Source organism: Triturus cristatus, chromosome 4_2 (assembly GCF_964204655.1).
Source record: "Triturus cristatus chromosome 4_2, aTriCri1.1, whole genome shotgun sequence".
Lineage (NCBI taxonomy): Eukaryota > Metazoa > Chordata > Amphibia > Caudata > Salamandridae > Triturus > Triturus cristatus.
This window is the reverse complement of record NC_140586.1, coordinates 498303856-498319193: the sequence shown is the minus strand read 5'-3', so window position 1 is coordinate 498319193 and position 15338 is coordinate 498303856. Positions and strand designations below refer to the sequence as shown.

At 50.4% G+C, this 15338-nt stretch overlaps 1 protein-coding gene across 1 annotated transcript in view; it reads right to left on the bottom strand.

The window, feature by feature from the left end:
* Positions 1–14578, bottom strand: part of BCL10 (BCL10 immune signaling adaptor) — a 219241-nt gene extending 204663 nt beyond the window's left edge. The window contains exon 1 of the mRNA XM_085602074.1: positions 14232–14578. Within this exon, the coding sequence (XP_085458200.1) occupies positions 14232–14282 (51 nt within the window). The 5' untranslated portion in view covers positions 14283–14578. The remainder of the gene's footprint in view (positions 1–14231) is intronic.
* Positions 14579–15338: the final 760 nt, after the last annotated feature.

Sequence of the window (15338 nt, the reverse complement as noted above, 5' to 3'; positions counted from 1 at the left end):
CAGGTAAATTAAATATGCCAAACAGGTATAGACCAATCTTACCATGTTTACCACAGAGAGCACACACACTTTACACTGGACAGCAGTGCTAAAGTGCCCAGAGTCCTAGAACCACCAACACCATGTCAGAAAAAAAGCTAGGAGAAAAGCCAAAAGTTCAGGGATGACCCTGCAAAAAGGGCTAAGTCCAACAACATGACTCTACAAAGATAGCTGCTGGTGGCAGAGAAGACACATCAGATACAGAGGAACACTGAAGTACTGGCTGGACCTTTTACGATGCCTGATATTATTAGGAACTCGATCAGCAGAACTTTGCTGGGGCTGCCCCTTGCCATGCGAGGTCTGTTGTAGGGACTTGGTTTAGTCCTTGGGTAGTGGTGCTGTGCAGCCTGGTTTTTGCGGGAAGGTTTGGAGCTTATTCCGCTCCTGGCGATGCCTGTTCTGGACACTGGTAAGACCGCTCCAATTATATTGTGGTAGTATTTCCAATACAGTGAGATTCTCCTAGTGACAGAGTGCTTTTATATTGTTAGGTAGTGTTAGACCCGGCACCTTGGCGTGAGTCTCCCTTCCTCTTTTTGTCGCTGTGCCTCATGTGTTTTTATGGTGTTGGCCGCTCAGCGCGCTGTGCCACTGCCAACCAGTGTCGCGGTGCGAGTGCTCCCTATGTAAATTGTATTTGTTGGTTGGATTCCATGATTGGATTGTTTGATTTACTGTCAGACCCCAGTAAAGTGCGCCGGGGGCGCCAGGGCATGTAAAGGCGAACACCGCTGGTGGGCTTGCAGCACTGGTTGTGCCACCCACAGAAGCGGCCGGTAAAATATGTCTGAGGTCTGCCATCGCAGAACCTGCGTGCAGTCTGGTACTGACATGCTGACCAGCAAGTGCCCACACTTGCCAGTCCCTAAAACCTTCCCTTAGCTGCATGTTAGTCACCCCTCTGGTAGGCCCACGGGCAGGGTGCGTTGTAAGCCTAAGGTAGGACAAGCCCGGATGCGTGGCATGTCCTAGTAGTGAATTACCGCCATCTTGTTGTTCACTACTGCAAGGCTACCCTGTTCTCATAGGCCAGTATGGGCGGCCTGGATTATTACACCCTATGATCCTAACCGACCCAGGGAACATGGTAGAAGATCGAGTTTAGTATGCCTGAACTCGGAATAATAAGGTACATCTTTTCGCAAGGTTTATTTTAATATTCCGGGTTTGCAAATGCCGCTTTTAGAAAGTTGGCCTTTGCTTGCCTAAACCTTTCAGCCGCCTCTGCATGATGTGTATCTGATGTCTGGCTGGTGTGAGTGACAGGGCTGGGGGAACCCAGATGGGCAGGGCTAGGTAGCCTGGTATGAATAGGACGATCGACAGGTAGATGGGTGGGAGGAGTGCTCCTAGGCTCTGAATAGGACAGTGCTCTGCTACCTCAATGCCGGCTCCGCCCCCTGTGGAGCGTCTGATGACTCTGCCCTGCACTCTGAAAGGAGAAGCCTGCATCACGTAAACAAAGTGCTCAGAAACCGGACTGAACTAGGCAAGGGCCCCCCTGGCCTGGGAGAACAAAAGATTTGCTGTATAAATGGAGGAGCCCTGCTCCTGAGAAACTAGATCCGCTTTTGACCAAGAAGAATCTCTGCCTGAGGAGGAGGCACCGGGAAAGCTGTAGGAGGAAGACTGTCCCTATCCTGGGGGATTGGCCTGCAGTGGTGACCTTGCTGCCAAAGGAGAGAAGAGAAACTGTTGCTGAAGACTTTTACCTTACTTTTACTTTCAAGACTTGTGCTTTTCCAAAACGATCTCCAAGGGCTTGGAACTGAGCTTGCCCCCTGAACTGAGCCCCAGGACCATTGGGCTCTACCTGATCTTCACTCGCCTGCTGCTGGACTGTGGTGTCCTTTCCCTCGCCGGAGCTGTGACCCTCGTGCCCCAGTCCCTCCTTGAGCCGTGACCAGGTCTGCTTAGCCGCCCCCGCCTTGGGAAGAGCCTCGCTCGATCGGAGCCGCTCCCCCTACGCTGTGCTGGGCTGCCCCGTCACCTCGCTCGTTGGAGGCTCGCTGTGCACCTTCACCCTCCCGCCGGAATCGGCGTTTGTGAGCATCTCCAAGCCTCGGACGGCCCGGACGCATCTGCGTGCCCGGCTGCCCCGCTTTGTTCACCCGCCACCTGCAACACCCCGCTCTTGTCGTGAGCCTGAAGATCAGACCCCCCTCGTGAAGTGTGGGAGCCCCGGACGCCGCCTCGCTCTTCTGTCGAAGAGCCGCTGAAATCCCGCACCCGCCTTTGCGTCAAGAAACAAGGTACTGTACTTACGAACTCGACCGCGAGCTCGCATCGGATCCAGGGTCCGCAACGTTCTTATTTCCCGGTCATCTGCTGTGTGCTCCCTGGGCGCTGCCTCAGCCCGAAGTGCGCTGAGGCCTACAGTTACCTTGTGCCCGCCTAAAGAACTTTCCGTAACACAAAGAGAACTTTACCGTACTTCCAAGAATTGTGGCCCCATCAGTTCAACGTTACTGGGCCTTGTATTTGAATCTGCTGAAACTACATAAAAGCTTATTTTTATATACTTCCTGATTGGTGTCCGTTTGTGGTGCATGCAAGGGGTTTACTGTATGTGTAATTGCATTTGCTTAACCGTGTACGCCTGAGACTTAGCCTAGACTGCTCGCGCCACGCACCTAGAGGGTGAGCAGGGGTTATTCTGGGGAGTCATCCTTCGCCCTGACGAGAAGTAAGGGGTCCCTGCTTGTTGTGGGTTCTCACCTGCGTCAACCAGAGCCCCCTCATTTCTAACATTGGTGGCAGCGGTGAGGATTTACGGATTTGCATTTGTGGTTTGCGTATAGTGAATCACTAATCACCACGTAGTGAGAGCAGACCAGTAACACAGCCACAAGGCTAGCATTTGTTTTTGTTTTGCCAAGAGTCTCCGTTGCTAGAGCCATGCCTGGTTCACTTTCAGCCGGAAGGGCGGCTTCCATAATCTCTGGATTTGAAGACGTAGATTGGGAGGAAGACGCACTTCAGAATCGTACCAATGAAGACTTGAAAGGTCTTTGCTCCAAGTTCAGGATTGCCCAAACTGGATTGAAAAACAAGACCCAATTTGTGAAGGCGCTGAGGGCCTGGTATGAGTCAAAGGCACCAGAGAATCAGGTGGAAGTGGTTTCACCAGAAAGTGTCCATGAGTTTGGCAGATGCCTGTCACCAGAAGAGTTGGCGGACAGGGCAGCAACCCGGGCACACGAGGTGGAAATAGCCAAACTTCATGGGCAGATGGATATGGAAAAACAAAGATTAGCCATGGAAGAAAAGAAACTACAATTAGAGCATGACATGAAGCTGAGGGAGCTGGAGCTGAAAGCAAAAAGTTTGGAGCTTAATCCCTCTGGTGGCAGCACACCGCCAGTACCGGTGGAACCAAGAGTTTATATTCCCAAAGATGTAGTGAAGGAGTTCTTCAAGAATGACGACATCGGGCAGTGGTTCAGAGCCTACGAGGTAGCCATGCCTTCCCACCGGGTCCCTGAGAAAGATTGGGGAGCGGGGTTGTGGGGACGGTTCCTGAGTGAAGGGCGGGACACACTGTTAGATTTACCTGCTGATGTTCATAATTCTTATGCCCATATGAAGGAAGCGTTGATGGCTAGGTATGGGTTGACCCCTGAGTTATATAGACAGAGGTTTAGGGGTTGCACTAAGATTCCCAATAGTACGTATGTGGAGTATGTGACTTTCTTTTGCAGAGCGCTGGATGGTTGGGTAAAGGGTAGTAAGGTAAATGATTATCAAGGGCTTCTTGATTTAATGGCATGGGAGCACTTGTCCAGTAATTGTTTTCCTGAGCTACGCCAGCACCTGATCGATAGTAGGCTGACTAACCCTAGGAAGCTTGCTGAGGAGGCGGACCGCTGGGTCAGTACCAGGGTCCACAAGGGTACCGTGGGAGATTCCGCCAAAGGTGGGCAGGGTCCCCAGCAGAAGAGTGGGGGGGACAGGGGTAAACAGAAGCAGTTCTAAAAAGGGCCCCAAAATAGTCCCCAAGGGAACCAAGGGAAGGGTTCTCAGCCTCCCCCACCCCAGAAACCGACCGGGGCCCCGACAGGTCCTCCTGTTCCAAAGGGGCCCGTAAGATGTTACAGGTGTAACAATTTGGGGCATTTTGCCTCTGATGTAAAGTGTCCATTGTTTGGTAAACCAGCACCCACTGGTGCTCCATCCCGGCAGGTGACTAGTGTAGCCTTGGGGGAGGAGAGGGATGTCCAAGGTGGGTGGGGTCCCGCAGAGATGTCCCTGGTCTCGCTAGGAGACCGTGAAGTGGTCCCTCCAACCCAGCTGCCTGAGAACACTAAGAAGTACAGGCAGTGGGTGACCATAAATGGCCATAGAGTGGAAGCTCTTAGAGATACAGGAGCCAGTGTGACAGCTGTCAGGTGTCACCTGGTGTCTCAGGAGCAGGTGGTCCCCAATGCATTCTATCCCGTTGTTGCCGCTGACAACACAGAGAGACACTGCAAGGTGGCTCAGGTTCCCTTTGAGTGGGGGGGGGGGGGTCTCTGGTACTCTTCAGGTAGCTGTGAGGCCCGCCATGCCTGTAGACTGTTTGTTAGGGAACGATTTGGAGAGCTCACCTTGGGCTAAGGTGGAGCGGAGTGCTCACCTGGAGATGTTGGGTATGCCGGATTGGGCGTGTGTCACCACACGGTCCATGGCAGCCAGTAGAGGTACTCAAGAGGTCCTGGAGCCTGAGAGGGAGGCCCAGGAACCGGCCTCAGAGAGAAGGAGCAAGGGGCGCGGGAAGCCGGCCCCTGAAGTTCCCACGGTCCAGGAGGAAGCAGACCTTGAGGGGGATGCCCTGGAGCCTACAGGGGAGCAGATAGCTGAACTGGGAGACCTGCCGGAGCTGACCCATTGGCAGCAGGAAGGGGGTCCCACCAGGGAGGACTTTTGCAAGGCACAGAAGGAGTGCCCTTCTCTCGTGGGTATGCGGCAGCAGGCTGCAGACCAGGCCGCAGGTGATCAGTCAGGATCACATTTCGTTTACTGGGAGAACGACCTCCTATATACAGAGCCTAAGGTTGCTGAGCCTGGGTCAGCCCGTGCGCTGGTGGTACCCCAGGACTTCAGAGCCTTCCTACTGGGGCTGGCTCACGATGTGCCATTGGCAGGGCATTTGGGGCAGGACAAGACCTTTGAAAGGCTTGTCACCCACTTTTATTGGCCTCAAATGCGCAGGAGTTCAGATACTCACTGCAGGACATGCCAGACTTGCCAGGCAAGTGGAAAGAGTGGAAGGAAGCAGAAGGCTCCACTCCAGCCATTCCCTGTGGTCGGTACCCCATTCCAGCGAGTGGGGATTGACATTGTAGGGCCACTGGACCCCAGGACAGCGATGGGCAATAGGTTCATCCTGGTGGACCATGCCACCCGGTACCCGGAAGCCATTCCTCTAAGGACAGTGACGGCCCCCGTGGTGGGACGGGCACTGATGGGAATTTTCTCCCGAGTGGGATTCCCTCTAGAAGTGGTGTCTGACCGAGGTACCAATTTCATGTCCAAGTACATGAAATCTCTTTGGCAAGAGTGTGGTGTAACCTACAAGTTCACCACCCCTTACCACCCCCAAGGAAACGGGTTGGTTGAGAGATTCAACCGAACCCTCAAAGGCATGATAATGGGCCTAGAAGGAGCCATGAGGCGTAAGTGGGACGTCCTCTTACCATGCCTTCTCTTCGCTTACCGTGAGGTGCCACAGAAGTCTCTGGGGTTCAGTCCCTTTGAGCTTCTGTATGGTCACCCAGTCAGAGGACCTCTAAGTCTGGTCAAAGAAGGCTGGGAGCAATCTCCCAGGAAGCCTCCCCAGAATGTATATAGTTACATGCTGGCCTTCAGGAATCAGACTAGGCGATTCAGGCAACTTGCTGAGGCAAATCTGGAAGCCAGCCAGGAGGAGATGAAGCGGTGGTACGACCAGAATGCCACTCTGGTAGAGCTTCAGCCTGGACAGAAAGTATGGGTCTTGGCCCCCGTGGAGCCGTGTGCGCTCCAGGATAAGTGGACCGGTCCCTTTGAGGTGGTGGAGCGCAAGAGTCCTGTTACCTACGTGGTGGACCTGAAGTCTCCTAGGAACCCCTTAAGGGTCCTACATGTCAACCGCCTCAAGCCCCACTTGGAGAGGTCCCAAGTGGGCATGCTCTTGGCAACAGATGCTGGAATGGAAGAGGAGACGGAACCTCTTCCTGACCTCCTGTCAGCCAAGGAGCAAGATGGGTCAGTGGATGGTGTCATCCTCTCTTCCACCCTGACCCCTGAGCAACAGAATGATTGTCGCCAGTTGCTGGGACAGTTTTCTGACCTGTTTTCCCTGGTCCCTGGTGTCACTGATTGGTGCGTCCATGATGTGGACACTGGGGATAGTCCACCTGTGCGGCACAAGGCCTACAGGGTGACTGACAGGGTGAGGACCTGCATCAAGGAGGAGGTGTCCAAGATGTTTGCCCTCGGGGTAATTGAGTCTTCTAGCAGTCCTTGGGCCAGCCCCGTGGTCTTGGTCCCAAAGGCTGCAGCGCCGGGAGCCACACCCGAACTCCGGTTCTGTGTGGACTACAGAGGACTCAATTCGGTCACTAGGACCGACGCACACCCCATCCCCAGAGCTGATGAGCTCATCGATCGGCTAGGGGCTGCCAACTACCTCAGCACGTTTGATTTAACGTCTGGGTATTGGCAGATCGCCTTGACCGAGGGGGCCCAAGAGAGGTCAGCATTTTCCACCCCAGATGGGCACTACCAGTTCCGGGTTATGCCATTTGGGATGAAGAATGCCCCTGCCACCTTCCAGAGATTGGTCAACCAGGTGTTGGCTGGGCTGGATTCGTTCAGTGCAGCCTACCTGGATGACATCGCAGTGTTCAGCTCCACTTGGGAGGAACACTTGCGTCACCTCTGGGAAGTGTTGATGGCGCTGCGCAAAGCAGGCCTCACGATCAAGGCGAGTAAGTGCCAGATCGGGCAGGGTTCCGTGGTGTACTTGGGACACCAAGTTGGGAGTGGCCAGGTGGCACCCCTTCAGCCCAAGATAGAAACCATCCTGAATTGGGAGGCGCCCAAAACCCAGACGGAGGTGAGAGCCTTCCTAGGTCTCACCGGATACTACAGGAGGTTTGTCAAGGGGTATGGCAACATGGTTGCCCCCTTGACAGCGCTGACTTCGAAGAAGCAGCCCAGGAAGGTGATCTGGACTGACACCTGTCAGAAAGCTTTTGAGGCCTTGAAAACTGCTATGTGCACGGCGCCCGTGCTCTTGGCTCCCAACTTCTCCAAAGAGTTTATCGTTCAGACAGACGCTTCAGAGCATGGTGTGGGGGCTGTTCTTTCACAGATTAATGAGGAGGGCCTAGATCAACCCGTAGCCTTTCTTAGCAGGAGGTTACTTCCACGGGAACAAAGGTGGAGTGCTATTGAGCGTGAGACATTTGCTGTGGTCTGGGCGCTGAAGAAGCTAAGACCCTACTTGTTTGGGTCTCACTTCCGGGTTCAGACGGACCACAGGCCCCTCAGATGGTTGATGCATATGAGGGGTGAGAATCCAAAGCTGTTGAGGTGGTCCATTTCCCTACAGGGTATGGATTTCACGGTGGAACATCGCCCTGGTACAGATCACGCCAATGCTGACGGTCTGTCCAGATTTTTCCGCCTTAGTGATGAGGAACTCCCTGGGGTAGGGTAGTTCTCCCCACTTTTCAGCTGGAGGGGACACGTGTTAGACCTGGCACCTTGGCGTGAGTCTCCCTTCCTCTTTTTGTCGCTGTGCCTCATGTGTTTTTATGGTGTTGGCCGCTCAGCGCGCTGTGCCACTGCCAACCAGTGTCGCGGTGCGAGTGCTCCCTATGTAAATTGTATATGTTGGTTGGATTCCATGATTGGATTGTTTGATTTACTGTCAGACCCCAGTAAAGTGCGCCGGGGGCGCCAGGGCATGTAAAGGCGAACACCGCTGGTGGGCTTGCAGCACTGGTTGTGCCACCCACAGAAGCGGCCGGTAAAATATGTCTGAGGTCTGCCATCGCAGAACCTGCGTGCAGTCTGGTACTGACATGCTGACCAGCAAGTGCCCACACTTGCCAGTCCCTAAAACCTTCCCTTAGCTGCATGTTAGTCACCCCTCTGGTAGGCCCACGGGCAGGGTGCGTTGTAAGCCTAAGGTAGGACAAGCCCGGATGCGTGGCATGTCCTAGTAGTGAATTACCGCCATCTTGTTGTTCACTACTGCAAGGCTACCCTGTTCTCATAGGCCAGTATGGGCGGCCTGGATTATTACACCCTATGATCCTAACCGACCCAGGGAACATGGTAGAAGATCGAGTTTAGTATGCCTGAACTCGGAATAATAAGGTACATCTTTTCGCAAGGTTTATTTTAATATTCCGGGTTTGCAAATGCCGCTTTTAGAAAGTTGGCCTTTGCTTGCCTAAACCTTTCAGCCGCCTCTGCATGATGTGTATCGGATGTCTGGCTGGTGTGAGTGACAGGGCTGGGGGAACCCAGATGGGCAGGGCTAGGTAGCCTGGTATGAATAGGACGATCGACAGGTAGATGGGTGGGAGGAGTGCTCCTAGGCTCTGAATAGGACAGTGCTCTGCTACCTCAATGCCGGCTCCGCCCCCTGTGGAGCGTCTGATGACTCTGCCCTGCACTCTGAAAGGAGAAGCCTGCATCACGTAAACAAAGTGCTCAGAAACCGGACTGAACTAGGCAAGGGCCCCCCTGGCCTGGGAGAACAAAAGATTTGCTGTATAAATGGAGGAGCCCTGCTCCTGAGAAACTAGATCCGCTTTTGACCAAGAAGAATCTCTGCCTGAGGAGGAGGCACCGGGAAAGCTGTAGGAGGAAGACTGTCCCTATCCTGGGGGATTGGCCTGCAGTGGTGACCTTGCTGCCAAAGGAGAGAAGAGAAACTGTTGCTGAAGACTTTTACCTTACTTTCAAGACTTGTGCTTTTCCAAAACGATCTCCAAGGGCTTGGAACTGAGCTTGCCCCCTGAACTGAGCCCCAGGACCATTGGGCTCTACCTGATCTTCACTCGCCTGCTGCTGGACTGTGGTGTCCTTTCCCTCGCCGGAGCTGTGACCCTCGTGCCCCAGTCCCTCCTTGAGCCGTGACCAGGTCTGCTTAGCCGCCCCCGCCTTGGGAAGAGCCTCGCTCGATCGGAGCCGCTCCCCCTACGCTGTGCTGGGCTGCCCCGTCACCTCGCTCGTTGGAGGCTCGCTGTGCACCTTCACCCTCCCGCCGGAATCGGCGTTTGTGAGCATCTCCAAGCCTCGGACGGCCCGGACGCATCTGCGTGCCCGGCTGCCCCGCTTTGTTCACCCGCCACCTGCAACACCCCGCTCTTGTCGTGAGCCTGAAGATCAGACCCCCCTCGTGAAGTGTGGGAGCCCCGGACGCCGCCTCGCTCTTCTGTCGAAGAGCCGCTGAAATCCCGCACCCGCCTTTGCGTCAAGAAACAAGGTACTGTACTTACGAACTCGACCGCGAGCTCGCATCGGATCCAGGGTCCGCAACGTTCTTATTTCCCTGTCATCTGCTGTGTGCTCCCTGGGCGCTGCCTCAGCCCGAAGTGCGCTGAGGCCTACAGTTACCTTGTGCCCGCCTAAAGAACTTTCCGTAACACAAAGAGAACTTTACCGTACTTCCAAGAATTGTGGCCCCATCAGTTCAACGTTACTGGGCCTTGTATTTGAATCTGCTGAAACTACATAAAAGCTTATTTTTATATACTTCCTGATTGGTGTCCGTTTGTGGTGCATGCAAGGGGTTTACTGTATGTGTAATTGCATTTGCTTAACCGTGTACGCCTGAGACTTAGCCTAGACTGCTCGCGCCACGCACCTAGAGGGTGAGCAGGGGTTATTCTGGGGAGCCATCCTTCGCCCTGACGAGAAGTAAGGGGTCCCTGCTTGTTGTGGGTTCTCACCTGCGTCAACCAGAGCCCCCTCATTTCTAACAGGTAGTGTCACTATCCTAGCCCCCTTTCCCTTCCACTACACCATCGCTTTTTCAGGAGATATTTTTTCATGAAGATAATATTGACCAATCTGTTATTAGTTCATAACTTGGGCGCACCCTATATTCCACATGAGGCATAATGTGGATTGGCCAGCAAGGCGTACTGGAGCTAGTAACTTCCACCTATGTGTGTTCCACCTACTGTTGCAAGTCAGTTGTGCTTTTTGTGTGGGTTGAAGGGGGGGATATATAAATGCTATTCAAGTTGTGGGATTCCATAGTGTAGGTAGGGGATTTTGTTTCACCTGTTTATCTTTTTTACAGAGTTTTATATAGCACGAACTCGACCCGAATCGGGCATCAGAGCGCTTTACATAGCACCAGTTGCATTACATGAGGACACATTCATTTTTTTGTTGTTGGGCAAGGGGAGATTAAGCGATTTGCCCAGAATCACAGGATGTTCAGCGTCATTGCCGAGACTCAAACCCAGTTCCCCAGATTCGAAGTTGACCGCCCTAGCCGTTAGGCCAACTCCCCTCCCCTTTGGTTGCTTATGAGAAAATGTGAAATGTGCTATATGGCTGGGTATGATCGGTGCTTTGTAATGGACGCTGCGCAATTGATGACAAAGACCAAGCAGAGGCTGGCTCACCTGCCCCCTCACTGATTAGATTTCTCACATGGAACGCCATAGGCCTAAATGATAGTAATATAATACGAAAGTTGGTGGTGTACCTCAAGAGTCACAAGACAGATGTAGCCGTAATAGAAGAAGCCCATCTAGCCCCGGGGTGTGGTGTCTTGACCTAATGAAGAATGCAGGTCATTTGCTATGATGCAGGTTTCACATCTCAAGCTTGCAGAGTCCTCTGTTGGGTGGCCCGTGGCTCTGGTGTCATATTATAGGAGGTGTGTGTGTGGAGCCAGGGGTAGGTTTGTGGTGGCCCTTTGTCATAAAGAAAGCCTTGGCTGTTTACTGGTCAGGGTATATGGCCCTAACTATGATGATCCTCAGTTTTACTATTCGCTAAGGGCCCTTTCAGTTCAGTGGAGGGACATGCAGCAAATTTGGGGAGGTGATTTTAATTGTGCATTCAACCCGGATTGTGATCATTCAAGGGGGGCCCCCGCCGCCCCCCTGCAGGGGAGCGGGTGCTCCTCGAGATCCCGGATAGAGAGTCTCTTCTGGACATACGGAGACATCGATCTCCACCTGGTCTATATTCCTCAACCCATGACATTCATACACGTATAGATTTTTGGTTGTTATCAAGGTGTTTGGCCTCTCGGGTTCACAGATGTGAACCACTACCACAAACCTATTTGTATCACTCAGCAGTAATGCTGGAACATGAACTCCAAACCCGGAGGAGCACTGCCTCTACTTGGCGCGTCATTCCCATTCCGAGATAGCCCAAACTAATGAGAAATACTTCCATAATAATAATATCAGAACGGCGATAGGCCTTTATTAGAGGTATCATACTATCCAATCATCATCGCATCTTTAGGTCTCGTCTAGCGACACAGCGCATGCGTTGCTCAGTTGCGAGACTATTGTCGTCGGTTTTGCTTTGGAAGCAGGGTGGAAGCTCCACCCATGCTTCTAATTGGCGCGCGTCAAAAATGCTCACTTCATTTGAAGGGAGGCATGTTTGTTCCCTCCGTGTCTCCTGTTTGCTGTGCCAGGAAATGTGCACGAGCATGGCCGTCTCATTTGCTCTCGGTGTTTCAGGCATTGTGTGAGGCACAATGCGCGCATGTGGCTTTCTCTTTTGCTTCTCGGTGGGTCACTAAACTCTCTTTACCGTTCTTCTCACGGCTGTTCCAACAACTGGCTAACAATGCAGAGATGTGCTGAAGACACCCACGAACACACAGCTGTCTCGAGCCCCGCAAGTCGTGGACGTTAGGATGTAGAAGTCTGAACTTTAAAACTCACAAAGCGTTGTCAAGGGCGTCCTTCTGCGACGACAGAAAACGAGCCTCCCCCGTACCGTTACTTCCTAATAGGCAGCCATTAAGGAGTGTGTGTATGCCTTCAGCTCCCACAGTTCACTGGGTGACTTGAGAGGTAAACTTGTGGCGTGTCCGAAGTGTGATTTTCAGCAATGTGGGAAGAATCGTTGTCATGAAGATTGTATTATAGTATACAAATGTATGTGCTTCGCTTGCACGCAGTTATCGAGCTAGAATCTTTGTGCTCCAAATTCACTGCTACCTTTTTGTATGCCATAAACATATAATTTATAGTATCGTGTTCATCATGCCATTTATCCAGATGTTATTTGGGGAGCCTGTTCACCGGTGTTGGGTCGGCCAGATTTTTCAATCATAGTCTGAAGATGGGTTTTCATAGTGAAATTAACTTTTGTTTGCGGACGGGTATGGTTTGGTTTATTATATTTTATGTGTGTTTTTTTTTTTATTCAGTTGTATTAATTCCATGCAAATATTTGAATTAAAAAGTATAAGAAGTTAAGAACACTGTTTCCATTTTAAACGAGTGCTCCTCAGTTTACAGATATACATTTCCTCTAATGCTATTTACTTGAAAGTAGAACTTTCGGTTCCTTCGAACCATCGAGTCATGGTTGCGCTTAGTCAAAAATATACTTTACGATTACACTTAAAACCAAATTTAAGAAACCTGAACTCCCATTAGTAGTATATTTTAGTTTATATTGTTCAACTACCTTAAGATGCAACTTTGGGCATCTAGGCTCTTTCCTTTGTTGGCAACATTTCCTATTTTAATCAAGCTAAGTCAAAACCAGTATGTCTATTGCTTGGTTCCAGCGTTTGGCTTTGTCAGTGCTTGTTTTTTGTCAGTTTTTGTAAAACTTTGTTTTTGGGAGATCTGTTGAGCCCTTGACAACATAAAGGAAAACATTGACTAAAAAGAAAAATATATTTTTTTGTATCAAAATGCACATATTGCTATTGTCCCTGGCACTGAAGGGAACAACTTTGTGAGCGGATATGTACCTGGTGAAAGGGAAAATGTCTCCACTCACAGTGAAGTTAGCCAGGGGCTTGAGTGTGCTGGCCAATTACTCCACACTGTTTGTTGTAGTGAGTGGAAGCAAATCTGACTACCAACAGCAGACCTATAGATCAAGTACTCTAGCTGAGAGCCTTTTTGTGGATGAATATTCCATATCGTTTTAGTAAAATCAAAAGGTCTTTGCTAACAGCAGACCTAAATGAGCATTAGCAATGCCAATAGATCTAGTAATGGCTGCTTGTTTTTTGTCTCTGCCAATGTTTTTTGTGGTTTGTCATGTTTTTTGTAAAACGTTATTGTTTACTGTTGGGATAGCTGCTGGCTCATCACCAATATGAAAAACAAGCATATGCAATAGGTCTCGCATTTACGCGAGTTTGAGATATTGACATTGCAAATAACAATGCTTTTTTTTGTTTTCGTTTTAAAAACATAAATAAAAGACAGTCATTTACAATGCCAATAGCTTAAACTTGCGTAACTGCAATACCTATTACATTGCAAATGCTCGTTAGATCACTCAGGGGTCGTTTATTGCGCCTAGAAACGGAAATAGGTGAACTGGAGAGAAAATCACCATATCACAGCTAATGAATGCTTGGAGAAATAAAATTAATGATAGAGGAATTCCAAGACATCGCTAACAGGGAGGTCAAACATCTAGGCAAATATGCTACAGCGCATACATATGGGGAACGCCCAGGAGCCACATTAGCAACATTGATGAGAGCTAAAAGTGAGTCCGAAGTGGTGTTTGAAACACATAACTCACAAGGGCAACCACTAATTGATCAGGTCACTAACAGATTCCGCGTGTATTACACGGAGTATTCCCCGTGACACTGTCCCTGTCTGTCAAGAGACCATGAAGAAAGTGCCCCTCGGTTTGTCTTTTTCAGTTTTTACAATTACTCGTGAGAATACAGAGTATTCATGGCACAAACTATCTTTCCTTTACTCACATTATACTGTTTAATTATTTTCAAATCCTTCCACAAACTGTGCTTAAATTGTTGCGCTCCTTTTTACAAATAACATGATGACACCGGTAAGGATACACAGATTATTGTTTTATAAATTTTAGACAATGTTAAGCACGTAATGATACATTTGTGATTTTTGTATTGTGATGGGACATTTAATTTTGTTGAATAAACAAAACTTGTTGATACACGCTGGTAGGCAGGACTTAATTAAAATGCTCAAACTTACTTCTTTTTTTACTTCTGCCATTTCATCCTCTGTAAGCTGTGAAGCATCCATTGTAGAAAAATCTTCCTCGTTTTCTTCCGTGTTACTTTTTAAGCAACAAATACTTAGAAGTTTAAACTCACGAACGATTTAACTGCATTTCACCGTTCTTCGCCGAGGAATGTGGCCACACCAGCCAGCAACGTAAAGAAAGGCAACATGCGAGCGAAAAAAGAATAGATACTGGCGAATATTAGCAAGGGTTACAAGCTACAGCATGTTGAATAAGTTTCCTTCCTGACTCGCTGAAGGAGTTCACGGTACAGTTGTCCAATGAGATTTCACCAGGGCTTCCTTATTCAGCGTGTGACGTCCGCTTCAGGAAACAGGTAACTTGTGAGCTCTCGGGGTCAAAATATGTGCTCGTTTCTGATTGGCAAAAATGTATGTTTACAATACAAAAGCTTTCTCGATTGGATAGATACATTTTCTTTGAATTAATTTCCACCTTTAAAGTAGCAGGTTTGGAAACCCAGTTTTATGACCTGTTACTGTTTGCTTTTAATTTCTGTTGTGCATTTTAAAAATATAACATTGTAATATTCGTAAAAAATGTAAAAAACGTAAAAGAATATGATTTATTTGTAAACATACACACATGCAAAGATGAGTCAATTTTCTGCTCTATGGTGGGCGGGGGGGGGGGGGGGTGGGGGTGGGGAGCACAGTCGCAGACTAGTCTTCCCCCAGGGTCTTTCGCGCAGGGGAGGACCAGGCAGGGTCAACGGGTGGGGTTTAGGGGGTGGGTATAAGAATGCGGGGGAGGAAGGCAACTTCCTCTTCCTGCATTCTCGGCACCATTGGGAGGGTGTAGTTAGCAAAGGGATTTTTAGGTGTAGGCCCAGTTAGGTGTGTGTAGGCAAGGAGGAGAAATCACGGAGCCACTGGCCGGTGGTAGCGGGAGTCAGTGTTCCGGGCGAGCTTGTGGAGGTTTCCAGCATGTTATCGGTCTCTGCGGAGGAGATGAGGGAGGCTCTGTGGCTGTTGGGCCGTGCCGGACGGGTGGACCTCCTCCGGCCTGGCGTCCTGGGTGAGGCTTGGGTGGGGACACTACACTTCACCACCCCG